At 48.7% G+C, this 16,250-nt stretch overlaps 2 protein-coding genes across 3 annotated transcripts in view; one reads left to right on the top strand and one right to left on the bottom strand.

The window, feature by feature from the left end:
• Window positions 1-2,207: 2,207 nt before the first annotated feature.
• LOC116550830 lies at window positions 2,208-3,717 on the top strand. The gene has a single exon (XM_032276910.1). It carries the CDS (start codon window positions 2,858-2,860, stop codon window positions 3,449-3,451), a length of 594 nt encoding a protein of 197 aa, XP_032132801.1. The 5' UTR covers window positions 2,208-2,857; the 3' UTR covers window positions 3,452-3,717.
• A 325-nt stretch (window positions 3,718-4,042) lies between these two features.
• VPS26C (VPS26 endosomal protein sorting factor C) overlaps window positions 4,043-16,250 on the bottom strand; it is a 45,929-nt gene continuing 33,721 nt past the window's right edge. Inside the window, exons 4-8 of one of the 2 annotated variants that reach the window (XM_032276907.1) lie at window positions 13,793-13,873; window positions 12,799-12,873; window positions 8,703-8,853; window positions 8,131-8,283; window positions 4,043-5,926 (exon numbers count right to left, since the gene is read on the bottom strand). In XM_032276907.1, the coding sequence (XP_032132798.1) occupies window positions 5,844-5,926; window positions 8,131-8,283; window positions 8,703-8,853; window positions 12,799-12,873; window positions 13,793-13,873 (543 nt within the window). In that variant the 3' untranslated portion in view covers window positions 4,043-5,843. The remainder of the gene's footprint in view (window positions 5,927-8,130; window positions 8,284-8,702; window positions 8,854-12,798; window positions 12,874-13,792; window positions 13,874-16,250) is intronic. The other variant, XM_032276909.1, reaches the window with a different exon arrangement.

The following is a 16,250-nucleotide window of genomic DNA, read 5'->3' as shown; positions in this document are numbered from 1 at the left end:
AGGGTATCTGGGCTCCTGGCCCAGCCTCCCTAGGTGGCCCCATCAGAGGCTATGCATCTGTAGACAGAAAAGCTGGTCCCCTTCCTTTCACTTAAGACCCAGAGGTTGTGGTCTAGTTCTTGAAGGTCTAGTCCTTGACCCAGGTGGGAGACAGTGACCCCTGAGAAAGGATGTGACCACACTCTACTTTATGGGGCCTTTGCTGACCAAACCCTACCTCTCAATAATGCTTTTCTTTTGAGTTGCTTTTTCCTTAAGTCTTCATGCTCAGCCTCCTACCACAGCTGGACATTTGCAAAGGGAACCAGAAACATCTTTGGGGGAAATGACAGTTGATGCAGATGACAGGTAAACCATAACCTTTTGGTATTATCCTGACCCTTGGTCCTGATCAAGCTGGCACTCCCCAGAATCAGGCAAGATCTTACAGATATAGGCACAAATTCTGTCTTCTAAGTACTTTAAATACTTTTCTAAGTACTTAAAACCTCCACAGCTTATGTCTTTTGTATGTTATTCACAAGACTGTAAAGAGACTGGCCGAGGTTGGAGATGAAAAGCCCTACAAAGTTGGAATCCTGCTGACCTGGATGGAGGTCCATCCAAGGAATTCCCATCTTACCAGTGACTTTCACAGAAACGCACAGTAAAGTACAGGGGGACCTTGCTGAGTTTTAATTCCTCAGTCTGCCTTTCCCCATCTTTTGAGTGATATACTCTAATTTGACTGCATTTTTGTGTGAGTATAGATGGATCCGCTATGATTCTAAAAATTAGGTGCCCTTCTGTTTCTTAGTAATGTCACATTCTCTGACCACTGTAGCCACTTAAGATAGTCTCAAATATAAATAGATTTCAGTGGCCACAGTGGAGAAGATGCTGCCCCAGGAGGCATATTCTCACCTCCACCTCCTAGACTCACATGTATGATTTTTTTCTCTCTCTACCAAGTGGCTAGTTTTGACAGACTTTAGGTTGCAGAATTATTTATATTCAAAAGAAGTCCTCACCTTCAGAGAGCATTTTCCTGGGCAATTGTTCTGGTTTGTAAGTTTTTAATGTCTACTCTTATTTGGAGTCCCAAAATGAGTTAGCTTGGCTAGATCTCACAATGAAAACTGATTTCTTCGCATAAAACTTTATTCTACCTTTTTGAAAACCAGCTGGAAATGATGAATGGTGGCTTCAATAGTAATGGTTCACGAAGAACTGATTGTGTCCCCATCAATGAGGTCATACCCATGGCAGAGCAATGGCTATTTACTCTGTCTTGGGGTTGTAGTAAGCTGGGGGAATATCAGGCCAAGAATCAACAGAACCACGTGGCTTAGGCAGGTCACAGTTTCTCTGTGCCTCAGCTCGCTCAGCTGTGAGATGGGAATAACAAACACCCCTTAGAAGGTATTGTGAGGTCATTCACCAAAGGACATTTCTGTGCTTTGAATGGGTCTGGGACATACCCTGGTATTTTTACTCTACAAAGAAGAAATCAGTCCTAGAATATAATTAGACCGGACTTTCTGGTCCTTTTAATCACACCGCCTTCCTAAACTGGATCCAGCCGCAAATGATTGCCTTAGTTTCAGGACTTCATTTTCGTTTGACTCAGCTGATCAAAACCAAGACCATTCTGAGCCAGGAGAATAGGGTCTGGAGGCAGGGAAGCTAAGGCCGATTCACACCAACTTCTTAGAACTAAATCAAAAGGAAAACACCAACTTTCCACACCCAAGTAACAACAGGACCAGAGGCTACTCCCTTTGCAACTCCCTTTTTTCTGCCTGGCAGATAAGAAACTATTAAGTACCTCTGATTGGTCCCCTCCCACAGCCAATGAGGCTATTCACAGGCCAAGATTTCATTTGCATGGGAGTATAACTTTGCAACTTCAGCCTCTGATTGGTTGCTTTCTGCAACTAATTAGACATATACAGGGTATAACTTTCTAACTTTGCTTCAGCCTCTGGTTGGTCCCCTCCTGCAACCAATCAGACTGATCATGGGCCACTACTTCTTTTACAAAGGGTGTACACCAAGTAGCCAATGGGAAACCTTTAGAGGGTATTTAAACCCCAGAAAATTCTGTAACATGGCCCTTGAGCCTCACAGGCTGCTCCCATCCTGTGGAGTGTACTTTCATTTTCAATAAATCTCTGATTTTGTTGCTTCATTCTTTCCTTGCTTTGTGTGTTTTGTCCAATTCTTTGTTCAAGAACGCCAGAATGACTGGTAACAATTCAAACTATGAAAAAGGTAACAGAGTCCTTGGCACTTCTCAACAGGTGGTGACACAGCTAATAACGCGCAGTGCATACATGGGAGTAAATGCATAGAAAAGCCTGTCGATGACACGACAAAGTTAAACCCAAATGAAGCAAGGTGAGCGGTGCAAGTAAAACTGCACCACGTTAAAGACTGCTTGCCTGGGATGGAGCAGTGGGGAGGTGCGCAGAGGCATGGACAAGGGCCTGGCAAAATGGATTCCTTTCCCTGGGCTGCTAATGCTACTAATAGTTCCCTCCTGTTATAGGGTCGCTATAACAAGGTAACGTACAGCACTTGGAAGACGGCCTGATCCAGAATAACACTAATGTTCACATGGCTGCGACTCTCAGACCAAAATCAACAGCTGGTATCTACTGAAACCAGCAAGGCGAAACCACGGGAACGGCGCTCCTTTGAGTAGAGCAACGCACATCACACCCCATCACATCACATCCTCCCTAGCGGGAGGCTCTGGCCTCACCGGAGCGGCACTTCCCGGAAGAGCCAAGGATATTCCGGGACTAGCACGGGACGGCGGCCCAGACCCCCTGGCGCCCAGCCGGCCGCCCTGTTGCAGCTCTCCCGCCAAGACATGCGCCTAGCGGCAGGGATTCCGCGGTCACCATTTATTCTTGGCGCTAAGCTGCCGCTTCTCATTTCTATCACCACCGAGCAACGCAGACCCCGCCGTTGCCTTCCACTCTGGGCCAGCCGCTCCAGCAGCGACGGGGGCGCCAGGTTGTGCGGGGACTGCACCACCCGGCCCGAGGCTTTTGAAGCCACGCTTGGGCTCGGGGGGTGGGCAGGACCTGCCCCGTGCAACTGCCGCGCACGCAAGCTCCGCGCGAGGCCCGGGCGCCCAAGCGGGGATTCCCACTCTCGTCACCAGCTCCAGCGTGGGGCCCCCAGGCTGTGGAGCCCAAATTCCAGCCGCCCGGCAGCGCCTGGACGAGCCCGAATCTCACCGCGCTGGAGATCCGCCTCCTCCCGCCCGGGCGAGGGCGCCGTCCTCCCTCGGAGCTGCGCAGGCGCGTCCCCGCCCTCCGGTCACGTGCTACAGCGCTCGGCCACGCGACCACGCCTCCCGCCGGAGTCTGGGAAAAGGCCGCCCTGTTCCAGAACGGGAAGCAGCGACAGGAAGGAACTGGGTGCACTGGCGTCTGCCGCCGCCCTGAATTACCGTTAGCATGTGGCGGCAAGCTCAGCCCCCCTTTCTTAAACATAAGGTAATTCTGATTCAGACACAGGAATTACGGTGAGGGTAGAAACGGACTGGAAGGTTCGTTCCCCTTGCCCACCAAGACTCCAGAGCAGGGGGTTCCAGATGCCTACTCTCCATGAAGCCCTGGGCTTTCCGTACCTCCCTGCTTTTCCTGTGAACTCGCTGCACAGCTGAGCCAGAATGTGTTCTTACCAAAACGGGCATTTCCCAAAAGACAACACTGTTTTAGATTCATTGTGCACAGCCTCTTTCTTTCGTCTCCCCTTCCTTTCCTCGCATCTTGCTTTAATTGGATAATTTGACAACTCTGAGCTGCTGATAGCGGACACCCCCAACTCCCGCAAGCCTGGTAGAGTGGGACAGTTGCAGCCCAAGGTAGACAAACATCTGAGTATTGCTTAGTAATAGATCATAAAGAGGTCAGACCAAGAAATGGAAGGAAGTGGCCGGCCTGAGGCCTTTGTTCCAGCCACTCAGGATTGAATGAAGTGATAAAGGTAGCCACGTTGTCTGGCAGTGCTTCAGGTAATAATTCTTCACTAAGGAAAGCAGCCATCATATTTATATCCACAAATCAGTTTATTAAAGACATATAGCAATATGTATCCCAAACCTTTTTCAAAATTGTCATTAGTTTTTAAAATTCATTATTTTCATCTCATTAAAAATGGTTTCTTCCTTTAAAATTTCCCAGAAAGTGTGGCTTCCGTTTTCTGCTGCTCAGTTTAAACACATCATCAAAGATAGATAATGAGTAATGTCATGTGGGCATAAAAGGAGATTTATACACCAGAAATGAATTTTCTGGGAACCAAGTTTCAAGTGACTCAGATAAGCTTTACTAATTTCACGGGTGAAGCCACTGGATAAAGCAGTACCTAAATCAGGCTTGTTTACCCTTGGCATTATGTCCCAAAACACGGTTTCAGGTCCATGGAAATAAATACAGCTTGGGAGGCCTTCAGCCTGAGCCTGTTTTGCCCAAGACCATCCAGACTGAAAAGTACAAAGGAAGGCTAGTACGTGTGCAAAGCAACGTGGCTTATTTTAGGGTCGTATTAATTGTGGGCCAACAAAACAGTGGCAGGATTTCAAGAAAGAAATATATTGCAACAGACCATATCCTTCGAACCACAAAGGGAGACTGAGAAAATGCTGGCTCAAAACACAACTTCCTTAGCTGGCTCAGAGGCAGACCAAGTTCATCAAGTCAAGGACCTTCTCCTGCTACCACCTTTGGGTAGAGGGGCCTTCACCAACCTGCCCTGCACACAGGTCTCCAGCTGTTCAGAACCTACTCAGTAACAACAGGAGCAAACATACATGTTTCCCCCTTATGTAACTTTGCATTTAAATATATTCTGGGAAACTGCTGGGCACAGCGGCTCCCACCTGTAATCTCAGCACTTTGCGAGGCCAAGATGGGAGCATCACTTGAGTCTAGGAGTTCAACACCAGCCTGGGCAACATAGGGAGAACCTGTCTACAAAAAATTTAAAAATTACACTGAGTGTGGTGGCACGCACCTGTGGTCTCAGCTACTCGGGAGGCTGAGGGGAGGGATTGCTTGAGCCAGGGAAGTCGAGGCTGCAGTGAGCTGTGATCTCACCACTGTGTTTAGCCTGGGCGACAAAGGGAAAACCCTGTCTCTCTTTATATGTTCAGGGAAACGGCAGCATGAGATTTTGTGCCAGTTCTTGAGACTTCAGAAACACTTCAGCACCAGCCAAATACCCCCATGAGAGCAAGGAAAACTCTTTTCCGGTTGCCTGCAAATTTTAAAGTTATAATGAAAATGTTATAAAAGTAACTACAGAATAGAGTGGGGGTGGAGGGGAGTCACACATTTCCAGTGGCTAGCACTCTGCCCTGTGCCCCCGACCTCGGAGAGTATCTACAAACTTCCCACCCGTCGAGTGTGCTTGCAGCCGTCCTGGATGTCAACGGGCCACAGACCCTTTGCTGTGGGGAGTCCCAGCCACATACGTTGGCAACTTGGAGAGAGATTTCCATTTGTCCCCATGATCCCACTTTCCAGCAAAGCTCAAACTGTTGTCACAGTTGTTTCACTGTACCTAAAAAGGAACAGTTAACGCAGGAGCCACAGTCAGTGTTTTCTGTGAAATGGTCTTGCAAATAGCATTAAGAAATCTTGTTGCATTTCAAAGAAAAGGTCTGATTAGAGGCGCCTGTTGGAAGCAGAAGCCTCAAAGAAGTTAACTTGCGGGTCCCCTTCGTTTCAGACACGGAATAATCACAAACACAAGTCTATGCTGCTCGCTGGAGCTCCCTTAGGATTGGGATAAAGCTGGATTTCCAGGTGCCGCTCCGTTTTCCCTGCCTCCCTCCCTCTGGGCTATGTCCTGCAGAGCTTCAGCGGGAAGTTCTCCGTGATGAGGTGGTCAGGGTGAAGATGCACCACGATGTTAACCTCAAATTCTGAGAAAAGAGACAGTGGGTTTATGCTGATACCGAGCAGTGAGATCCCATGCCGCCGCCAAGGCAGTCGCAGTAAGTTCTAATGGAGAGGGAGTGCCGGCCCGGGGGGGTTTCATTGCTGTCCCCTCAGCGCCACCCAAGCTTTCGGCTAAACCAGTGGAGATGACCCTTCTGATGTCTGACTACCTCTGTCAGCTTTCTCTAAGTGAGGTTTTGTCCTCTCATCTTGGAACGTGAGTGATCAGCCTTCCTCAACTCCACTTTCCCTGTCCCTTTGCTTTCCTAGAGAGAACCTACTAGAACGCTTTCAAGTCATTTGTATTCCTTTGCCTTATTTTTACATTTCCTACAGTTCTTAATGATATAGCAGACCGTGAACCAGCCCGTAGCTGTCTGGGCCCATGTCCCTAACCCCCAGGAGAGAAACAATCTTCAGAAGCAGCAGTTTTGGCCGGGCATGGTGGCTCACACCTGTAACCCCAGCGCTTTGGGAGACTGAGGCAGGCGGATCATGAGGTCAAGAGATCAAGACCATCCTGACCAACATGGTGAAACTCCGTCTCTACTGAAAATACAAAAATTAGTTGGGTGCATGCCTGTTGTCCCAGCTACTCAGGAAGCTAAGGCAAGAGAATTCGCTTGAACCTGGGAGGCAGAGGTTGCAGTGAGCCGAGATCATGTCCCTGTACTCCAGCATGGTGACAAAGTGAGACTTCAATTTGAGGGAAAAAAAAAAAAAGCAGCAATTTATTGTTGCTTCATTGGATACTATTCATCCATCACCTTTCAGTAAACAGGATTCCTTCTCCACTGACTCTTCAGCTGCTATGGCTGAGCCTTGTTGATCAAAACAAAAGGGGTGTGTGTGGAGAGGAAGCGCCTGAAGACAAATAAGCACCATGTCCTTCCCCAGTGTGACGAGGGGTGGGGAGGACGTCATGTGGGCAGAGGGCCCTGTGCCAAGCCCCACACTGTGGCAGCTCAGCTGTGGAAGGGCCTTGGAGTCGGTGCCCAACCTGTGGCTGGGGGCCACAGGACAACATCCCCGTGTGGGGTATCCACCTCCGCCCCAACATCAGCCACGAGAAGAGTCAGCCACCAACAGTGCCCCCTTGTCCTTCCTCACTTTATTGTCACTACATTAGAGCCCTCTGGGCCCTTCCTGCCACCACTCCCTTCAAAGGATTCTCCACCCCTCTTGCCGTGTCCCCCGGAAGGGTAGTGGGTGTGGCTGGAGTGGACAGAGAGGGATGCCCAGTAGGCAGGAGAGGGAGCTGGCACGGGCTCTCCTTTTCAGCAGGAAAGCAGCTGCCTCTGAGCTGCCACGCTACCCAGGTGCTGCTTACAGCCCGAGTGAGCCAGCCTCGGGTCTGACCACGCATCTGAGGTAACTTGCACAAAGAGCTGGAGAAGAACACACGGAGGTGCTGCTCCTAATGTGATGCAGTGCTCACTCCTGACTTCCAGCCTAGACGCCCTGAGCCTTTCTGAATCACTGTCCCGTCCTACTGAGAAGGCCCAGTAACTTCCTACCAGGTCTCTGCTCTGCCTCCTCGTAGTGTGGGGTGATCTCCCAGTTCACATGATTCTTATTAAGATGGATGGACATTAAAATATTTACAGGAAGAGTTGAGAACATGAAAATGTTCATGATACGATGTTAAGGGGAAAGAGGCAGGATATAAAAGGGTGTCTGTGACCGAATTCAGATCCCGTGGTTAAAATATGACACACAGCTTCATGGACACTCACTAGAGGCAGCCTAGGCCGCGGGGCTCCAGGCCTTCCTGCTGCTGAACGCTCACTCTGGGGTTTGCGCAGTCCTGGACCTTCACTCAGAGCCACCCTGCCAGCATCCACGCCACCCCTGCTCACGTGGTGCTCACATGCGTTGAGTTTTCTTCATGGAGCTCGGCGTCACTGCCCTTGTCTACACTGATGTGCGTCTGTTTCCCCGCGTGACGCGGGAAGTTCCACGAGCACCAGGACTGCCTGTGTGTGTCCCTGTGCGGCACGGCAGCTCCCTAACGAGGTTTTGCTGAGTGGCCAAAGGGAGGCCGACTCTCAGCTTTGTCGCCCACAGAAGGCCCTGGTGCTGAGGGACCGAAGGGTGGCAGGCTCTGAGCTATGTGACCCACAGCAGGCCCTGGCACTGAGCGGCCCTTCCCATGGGCCCAGGAGGGCTGGGGGGGAGTGCCACTTACCCACTTTGAAGTTGGTGGTCTCCAGCGTAGGGCAGGTGAACAGCCTGGGGAAGACCATGTAGATGGGAACAGAGAGGCCCCTGCACACGTCCCCGTCGGCGATCTGAATGTTCTGAATCTCCGTGGCATCGCGGGCGTAGCCTTCTGCACACCCTGGGGAAGGGAGGCCACGTCATGCAGTCGGGGACAGCAGGGTGGCGGGGGCCTCATCAGCACTCCTAGTCAGCACCACCCCCTAGTCTGTTCCAAGGATCCTCCAGGGTTCCCTCACTGTCCTCGAACATGCGGCTACTGCCATGCACAGCCACGCTCTTACTTTTGCTTCCCCCGACATCCTCCTTTTTTTTTTTTAGAGTCAGGGTGATGATCTGCTCTGTTGCCCCAGCTGGAGTGCAATGGTGAGATCTCAGCTCACTGCAGCCTCAAACGATCCTCCCACCTCGGCCTCCCAAGTAGCTGGGATCACAGGGGTGCACCACTGTGCCCAGCCCCCCAGCATCTCTTAACCACAGAACTCAAGGGTGGCAGTCAAGGGTGACAGGCAAGTGCGGGGCCTGGGGGCACGGCCTCACCGCATGTCTCCACGCGCACCAGCTGCAGCTCCACGCTTCTGATGGCGGCCTCCGAGCTCTCCACCACCAGGTCTCCTGTTAGCGGCTGTGTGATGACGCAGTTTGTTGAGTTGAGATGTCCTCGAATGAGAAATTTGGGAAGTAAAGCTCTCTAAAACAAAATAAAAACAAATACATTGGAATGGAAGAAAGTAGGGAAGGCACTCTGTAGTTACTTTGGTGTGAATAAAAACTGGAAACAAAGCTGGGTGGTGGTTACATGGTCCACTGGGACCGTCTCGCAAAATGAGAAGGAGCAAGAATACTAACATTGTGGACATTAACAGGCTGAACTATTCAACAACCCTCTACATACGGCACCTGACACTCCTTGGACTGAGAATGACTCACAGAACCATCCCAATTTCCTAGACTCAGATCTAGAAAGCTCCTTCTTACCAAGAAATAAGACACAAGAAAGTCTGAGGGAGTCGCCATGGTGTTCAAGCACAACCTGACACACACACAGTTAAAAAAGAAACCAAATGGCCAGGCGCAGTGGCTCATGCCTGTAATCCCAGCGCTTTGGGAGGCAAAAGCAGTAGGATCACTTGACCAGAAGTTCAAGACCAGCCTGCATAACACGGCAAAAGCCCATCTCTAAAAAATGTTTTAAAAATTAGCTGGGCAGGCTGGTGCACACCTGTAGTCTCAGTTACTTGGGAGACAGAGGCAGGTGGATTGCTTGAGCCCAGGAGCTTGAGGCTCCCGTGAACAATGGTTGCACGACTGCACTCCAGCCTGGGTGACAAGAATAAGATGATGAGATACTTCCTCTTAAAAAAAAAAATTCAAAGATGTTCTCAATTGTGCAATTTTTTAAAGCCAAGACATTTATTTTATTTCACAGAAATTTAAAGAAAACGATTTTCTTTGACGCTTGATGAGAAGCTTATAAGCCTTGACTCTGTAGATGGGACACTGGCCAGGAAGGACTGACGATGGTCTGTAGAAGGGCTGCCCAATCTTTTGGCGCCTTGGGCCACTTTGGAAGAAGAATAATTGTTTTGGGCCACACATAAAATATATTAACACTACTGATAGCTGGGGAGTTAAAAACAAAATCACAAAAACAAAATCACATCCTGTTTTAAGGTTTATGAATTTGTGTTGAGTCACATTCAAAGCCATCCTGGCCTATGGGCAGTGGGTTGGATGGGCTGGGTCTAGAGAGCTACAGTTTTTCCAGGGGTCTGTACCTCTGGCTAGATGCCAGTTACTGAAAGGATCAGTGATTGGCATACTACTGTCCAACAAACGTAATGCAAGCTGCAAGTGGAAGACACATAATAATTTGGAATTTTCTAGTAGCCACATTAAAAAGAAGGTAAAATTAACCAATATATCAGAAGTATTATCACTTCCACATGTAATCAATATCAAAAATATGAATGATGTTTGACATTCTCCTTTTCATCCTGAGTCTTTGAAATCTGGTCAGTATTTACACTTCCAGCTCATCTACGTGGCCCAGTCGTGTCCAGGGTCAATGGTCACATGTGGCTGGTGGCCACCTGACTGGGCAGTACAGCTCTGGACCCAGCAGCCCCCAAAGGTACAGACCTCAGAAAAAGTCTGCATTCAAGATGGAGGTTCTTTGGTTTTGCTTTTGTTTTTTTAAGTAGACACATTTTTAAAGACAGGGTCTTGCTCTGTTGCCGAGGGTGGAGTACATGGCTCACCACAGCCTCACCTCCTGGGCTCAGGCAATCCTCCTGGCTAAGCCTTCCCAGTAGCTGGGACTACAATTGCATGCCACCATACCCAGCTAATTTTTACATTTTTCTTTTGTAGAGGCAGGGTCTCACTATGTTGCCCACGCTGGTCTTGAACTCTTGACCTTAAGTGATCCTCCCAAAGTGCTGGGATTACAGGCATCAGCTACTGTCCCTGGCCAAGCCAGGGTTTTAAAAATAACTAAGAGAAGCTATTTGTGTAGAAAAATAAAAAGCGTAGCAGTTCACATTAAAATTCTTTTAGGCGACTGATGAAAAAGGAAAGCTTTCAACATACAGCGCAAGATACTGACTAAACATTCATTTTCCCACTCCTCCCACTGACATGATATTAACATATACAAATAAAATAAGCCTCCACTATTTTCAGTCTGAGCTCCAGCCTTCCTGTAAAGCTATCTTATAGCCTTCCAATAAATCTCTTTTCTACTTAAAAAGCAAAACAAAAAACTACCAGTGGCATTTGTGAATACATAATTTTATTTTATTTGCTTTATGTGTTATTTTCTTATTTTCCAACAATAAACATGAATGGTTCTGTCAAAAGAAAAGTTCCTTACATTTGTAACTAAACCTACACCTAGAAAAGCCACAAGGAGCACCCTGTGGGGAGCAGCCCCATGAGACATTTCTGTCAGATAGAAAGTAGACAGACGACATGGCTCCCAGGAGTTCAGGGCACCCGTCCTCCAGGTGGCAGGGGAAGCAGTGAGAGTGGGTGTGCTCTCGGGGCATGTGGTCAGTCTGCCGTCAGACGGGGGCCTTCGAAGGGCTGTAGGCGGGTATCACGGGCGAGCTCACCAGGCGGGGAAGCTGCCACAAGCTGGTACCACAGCTTCCTGCAAAGGGATCTCCCACCTGGAAAAGCAGACTCAGGGCAAGGTGGGACAAGGGTCCCATACCATTCATGGCCACAGTGCAGACAGCAAGCGTCTGGACTCAGGAAACAAGCTGCCTACAAACACCCCTGCCACATGCTATCCCCAGGGTAGAGCGCCTCTGCTCAGTGTGTGTTGAGGACCAGGAGAACAGGTTCTCATGTGGGCTAAGGACACAGCCTCTTCAACACCACCACACGCACTAGATCCTCATTCATAAATGTAAACTGACAACCAAGGATCAATACACATTTAAGGAAAACAAAAGCAAGAAAAAGACACATGCACTCGACAAACAGAACCAACCCCTGAGAAACAGAATCATTACAGGAAACGGAGATGAAAGGCCGCTGCATCTGCAATGGGAGCAGCAGCCGGAGGAAGAAACGGCGCCTAGAAATGAAGCGCATTACTGCGGAGTCAGCACTTCCACAGCTAGGCGACAGAGGTGGGAGAGAGGAGTCTAAGTGGCCCACTGGGGTCGTGTGCCCTCAGAGCCCGGACGGACAGGGGAGTGGCCTTTCCTCCCTCACCTGTCTGCAAGGCTCCCCATGACACACATCCAGCCTCTGAGGGAGGAGGCCAATGACCTCCCAGGGCCCAGTCCTCCCAGCTCATCCTTAACTTGATCCTAGTGAGTGTGGTCCAGACAGCAGAATGAAGAATTAAGAGGAAGGAAGAAAAGTTACATCCAGGAAGAACTAGAGGAACTCACTGCTTTCTTTGAGACACATACCATTAAAAAAAAAGTCTGGGGAAATGCATGGCGGTGATGAGAGGGCAAGATCAGGGAGGCTGTGGCCAGGCAGAGTTCTGGATGAGGCCAAGTTAACCACTCTGCCAGTAAAGCGCATGTGGGCAGCTGAGGCTCCACTGAGAGCCAGACAGCCCTGTCCTGACACAGGAGGTGGGAGGGCTGGGCTGGCACTGCCCAGGGGCCTGTGTCCTCACTGTACCTGTCCCAGCCGTGAGGCGTCCACCACGGAGGGCGCTGTGAAATCTTTAAAAAGCACATGCTGCCTGGCCTCTGCCAGGTGGGAATGCTGCGGGGAGAAACGGCAAACTAAACATCCATGGAGGATGACAAGAGGCCAGGGGGCCAGGCTCAGGCCCTGGCTAACCAAGAGAAATAAAGGGACATGGCTGTGTCATGGGCAGCAGGGGGTCTCGGGGGCCCACGATGCAGTAAAACTGAAGGAAAACAGTGCAATTAATAGACATACTCTCCCTGCAGAACTTTTCAAAAGCACTCTTCTAAGCTGCTTTACTGAGCTTAAAAAGGAAATCAAATGGAAAATACTGAGTAAATTGGGTACAAACAATCAGGAATCTCTGCTGGCTGATGATGTGATTTCCAAACAAAACTACCCGGGCAATAGCTAGTCCGTGGGGACTGGCTGCTGGGAAGATACCCACAGCATTTGAGTGGGCAGAACATCTTACCTCTTTGACGTTCTGTAAGGTTTCAGGTGTAATCGTGAAGTCTACAGGACTGGGAGTCAACTTTCCCTTCTGAGGCTAAAATGAGAGGTTAAACTGAAGTCAGTCGGTGCAGGCCAAGAGTGCTGCAGGTCAAACAGCTTTTCCCCTTCAAAAATAAACAGACGGCAGCCGGGCCAAGCAGGCAGGACGGGGGACAAAGAGGAGGTGGCCTGGGTCCCAAACACGGTTCTGCCAAGTTCCCCATCTCACTGAAACTCAGTTTCCTCATCTGTAAAATGAGGGGAGACATGTCTTAATCTCCAACGTGCCTTGCGGATTAAGAATTTAAAAATCAGACCTAAGAAACAGCACTGTTATTGAGAGGTACTCATTTGAAACCTCTCAGCACAGTGACCTCCGAGGGGCTCCTCACACCTCCCAGATGGTCCCACTTCACAGATGAGGAAAGTGGGGCAGAGAGCTCAGTGACTTGTTCAGCTCAGTGGTAGAGCTGAGAGGCTGAGCATCAAACCCAGGGGTCAGGTTGCTGTTAGGCTCTGAGCTATAGAGCTGTCTACCTGAAGAATCATACCTATAACATAGCTATAAATGTCACCAAAACAGCAGTCACAGTGATCACCTCCATTACACATAATTTCAGAATCCACCGATATAGCTGAGCTTCATAAGAGCCTGCCTGGCATCTTTTATCCAGGGGCTGGGATGCAAAAGGCCACTCTACCACCCAGAGAGTCAAGGGGAAGAAGGGCCATGCCCGACGTGCTGATATGGACTCCCTCTGGCCCGCGGCCCCAGCTGGGGGACTCTGGGCCAAGGACAATGATGCACACGTGATGCCCATGCCACTGGCAATCTCTGACCCAGGAGTCTCGTGTCTTCTGCCAGCACCCAGGGAACAATAAAAGGCTAAATTATTAGCTTGTAGATAGGGTAAAATCTCAGACCCCATGGGAGATTCCTATTATTAAGCACCAGATCCCCAAGTGAAGCTTACAGCGGAGTGAACGATAAATTCACAGGTCTTTGTCAAGTCCTTGGCCAACAGAGACCGCCTCATGTCACAGCGCAGTGTATACTAAAGGGGAGAGTTGGAGAAAAAAAGGTCATCTTAGTGGAATTTGCTTTCATCTTGGAATTATATTCAAAGAGACAAGTCAGTCAACATATTTTAGGGAAATATTTTACAATCAGTGTATATAGGAAATTAGCATACATAATATAATATATAATAGGAGAGTTAATGTTCAAATTAAAGGCATTTCTATTTTTAAGAAAGAACCACTTTACGGTTATTCTTCAATCTATTTGCACAGCCGTCCTGCAGCTGCACCCACTGGTAGACAGGTGCATGGTTCTGCCTGAAGCAGGGAGCAGGCTGGTGGGACAGAAAGGGCAGCGTGCTCAGGAGCAAAGGGCAGGCCAGATCCCGTTGTCCGCCTTACTGTGCGAGCCCAGACAGATAACACGACTTCTCTGAGCTTCTGTTTCCCATCTGTAGAATGGGGCTACTAACATCCACCTGCATCGAGACTCCAGTAAGACAATGTGTGACAAGCACTTAGTACAGGGCTGGCAGACAGCAGCGCCTGGTGAAGCAGCAGCTACTTTGTAAGCGGGATCAGAAAGTACGTGCAGTGAGGACTGCAACCCTAGGACAGCACCCAGCATGTCATGACCCAACCTTGCTGAGCACCTGCTCTGAGTGCAGAGCACTGCCCTGGCCACAAGAACCAAGCTCAAGGTCACACCCGGTCCTCAGGGAGCTTCTAGTTTACTGAAGTAATATGCAGTGCTCACACATCCATCAACCAACTTCTACAAGGGTCAACTCATGGCTAATCTTACTTATCAAAACATCTCTAAGGCCTCTCCCCATCTGCCAATGCACAGATGAAGCCTGCATCTCAAAGAAAAAGTGACTTGGAAAAAAATGTAGCGTCACACTTGCACTTCCTCTTTTAAGTGGCAAAGCCACGTTCCATTTCTCTGCTGTCCCGAGGTTATTTTTCTGAGCTGGTGGCTACCATGGTGCCTGCTACAAGGTGGACCCTAGTCCCCCCAGGGGAGCCCCACTGCAGAGCTGGTATTGAGCTTAAAGCAGGCTTTGAACAGGGACTATTGCTTCTAATCCCTGTCTGTGAGCTGGGAGACTGTGTAGAAACGTAATTCTACAGCATGATCACTGTTGTAATGCCAGTCTTTAAAAAAAAAAAAATCACATAATCCACATTTAATAAAGTTAGCTATTATTTTAATCATCCAGGAAAAACTTTAGAATTATGTCAAAAATAATTTTCATAACTGGGACTATATGCATAATTGAATCTTACAAGAAGCTGTATTCTTATGAACAACCTGTCCACATGAAAAAAGAAGTTACTATATATTTAAGGTACTACTTGGAGAGTGAAACATTGTTTGAAAGAATCATCCCTTGTCTGCAAGGATCTTTATATATAATATATATACAACATATATATTCTCTTTTTGTTTTTTGAGACAGAGTCTCACTCTGTTGCCCAGGCTGGAGTGCAGTGGTATAATCTCAGTTCACTGCAACCTCCACCTCCTGTGTTCATGCCATTCTCCTGCCTCAGCCTCCCAAACAGCTGGGATTACAGGGGTGTGCTACCAAGTCCAACTAATTTTTTTTTTTAATGGAGTTTCAGTCTTGTTGCCCAGGCTGGAGTGCAGTGGCGTGCTCTCGGCTCACTGCAACCTCTGCCTCCTGGGTTCAAGTGATTCTCCTGCCTCAGCCTCCAAAGTAGCTGAGATTACAGGCACCCTCCACCATGCCCAGCTAATTTATGTATTTTAATAGAGATGGGGTTTCACTCTGTTGGTCAGGCTGGTCTCAAACTCCTGACCTTAGATGATCGATCCACCCACCTCAGCCTCCTGAGGCTGGGATGACAGGTGTGAACCACTGCACCCAGCCTAATTTTTGCATTTTTAGTAGAGATGGGATTTTGCCATGCTGGCCAGGCTGGTTTTGAACTCCTGACCTCAGGTGATCTGCCTGCCTCGGCCTCTCAAAATGCTGGGATTACAGGTGCAAGCCACTGTACCTGGCCCTGTTCATAGTTTTGAAGTAGGCTCCTGTAAAACGAATTTTTAACTTTGAAAAGGGATGACTAGGATCTCCGTAAGTTCCGAATACACAATTTCAGCAGACATATTTTATGTTACAGTACAAACTCTTGCCAGCACAGCTACAAGAGTAGAACAAACCCAATAAAACTTGCTACAATTTAAATTCTTGTAAAAAGAAGTAGTTGCACAAAGGACAACTAAGGAAGACTGATGATTGTATGAAGTATCTAATAACAAGGACAAAAATGAACGCAGCACGACTGAAAAGAAGAATGTCAAGCCCTTCATCTAAAAAGTAACAAGCAAACCAAGCCTCTGTACTGGTAATCTCTCTCTCTCTCTCTCTCTCTCTCTCTCTC

Source organism: Sapajus apella, unplaced genomic scaffold (assembly GCF_009761245.1).
Source record: "Sapajus apella isolate SASKATOON/1434 unplaced genomic scaffold, GSC_monkey_1.0 scaffold8, whole genome shotgun sequence".
Classification (NCBI taxonomy): Eukaryota; Metazoa; Chordata; class Mammalia; order Primates; family Cebidae; genus Sapajus; species Sapajus apella.
Note: the sequence above shows the minus strand (reverse complement) of the source record. Positions and strands in the feature narration are given on the sequence as shown.

Coding starts and splice junctions, on each gene's coding strand:
- LOC116550830 (XM_032276910.1), top strand. CDS start 2,858: ATGCGCCTAGCGGCAGGGATTCCGCGGTCACCATTTATTCTTGGCGCT.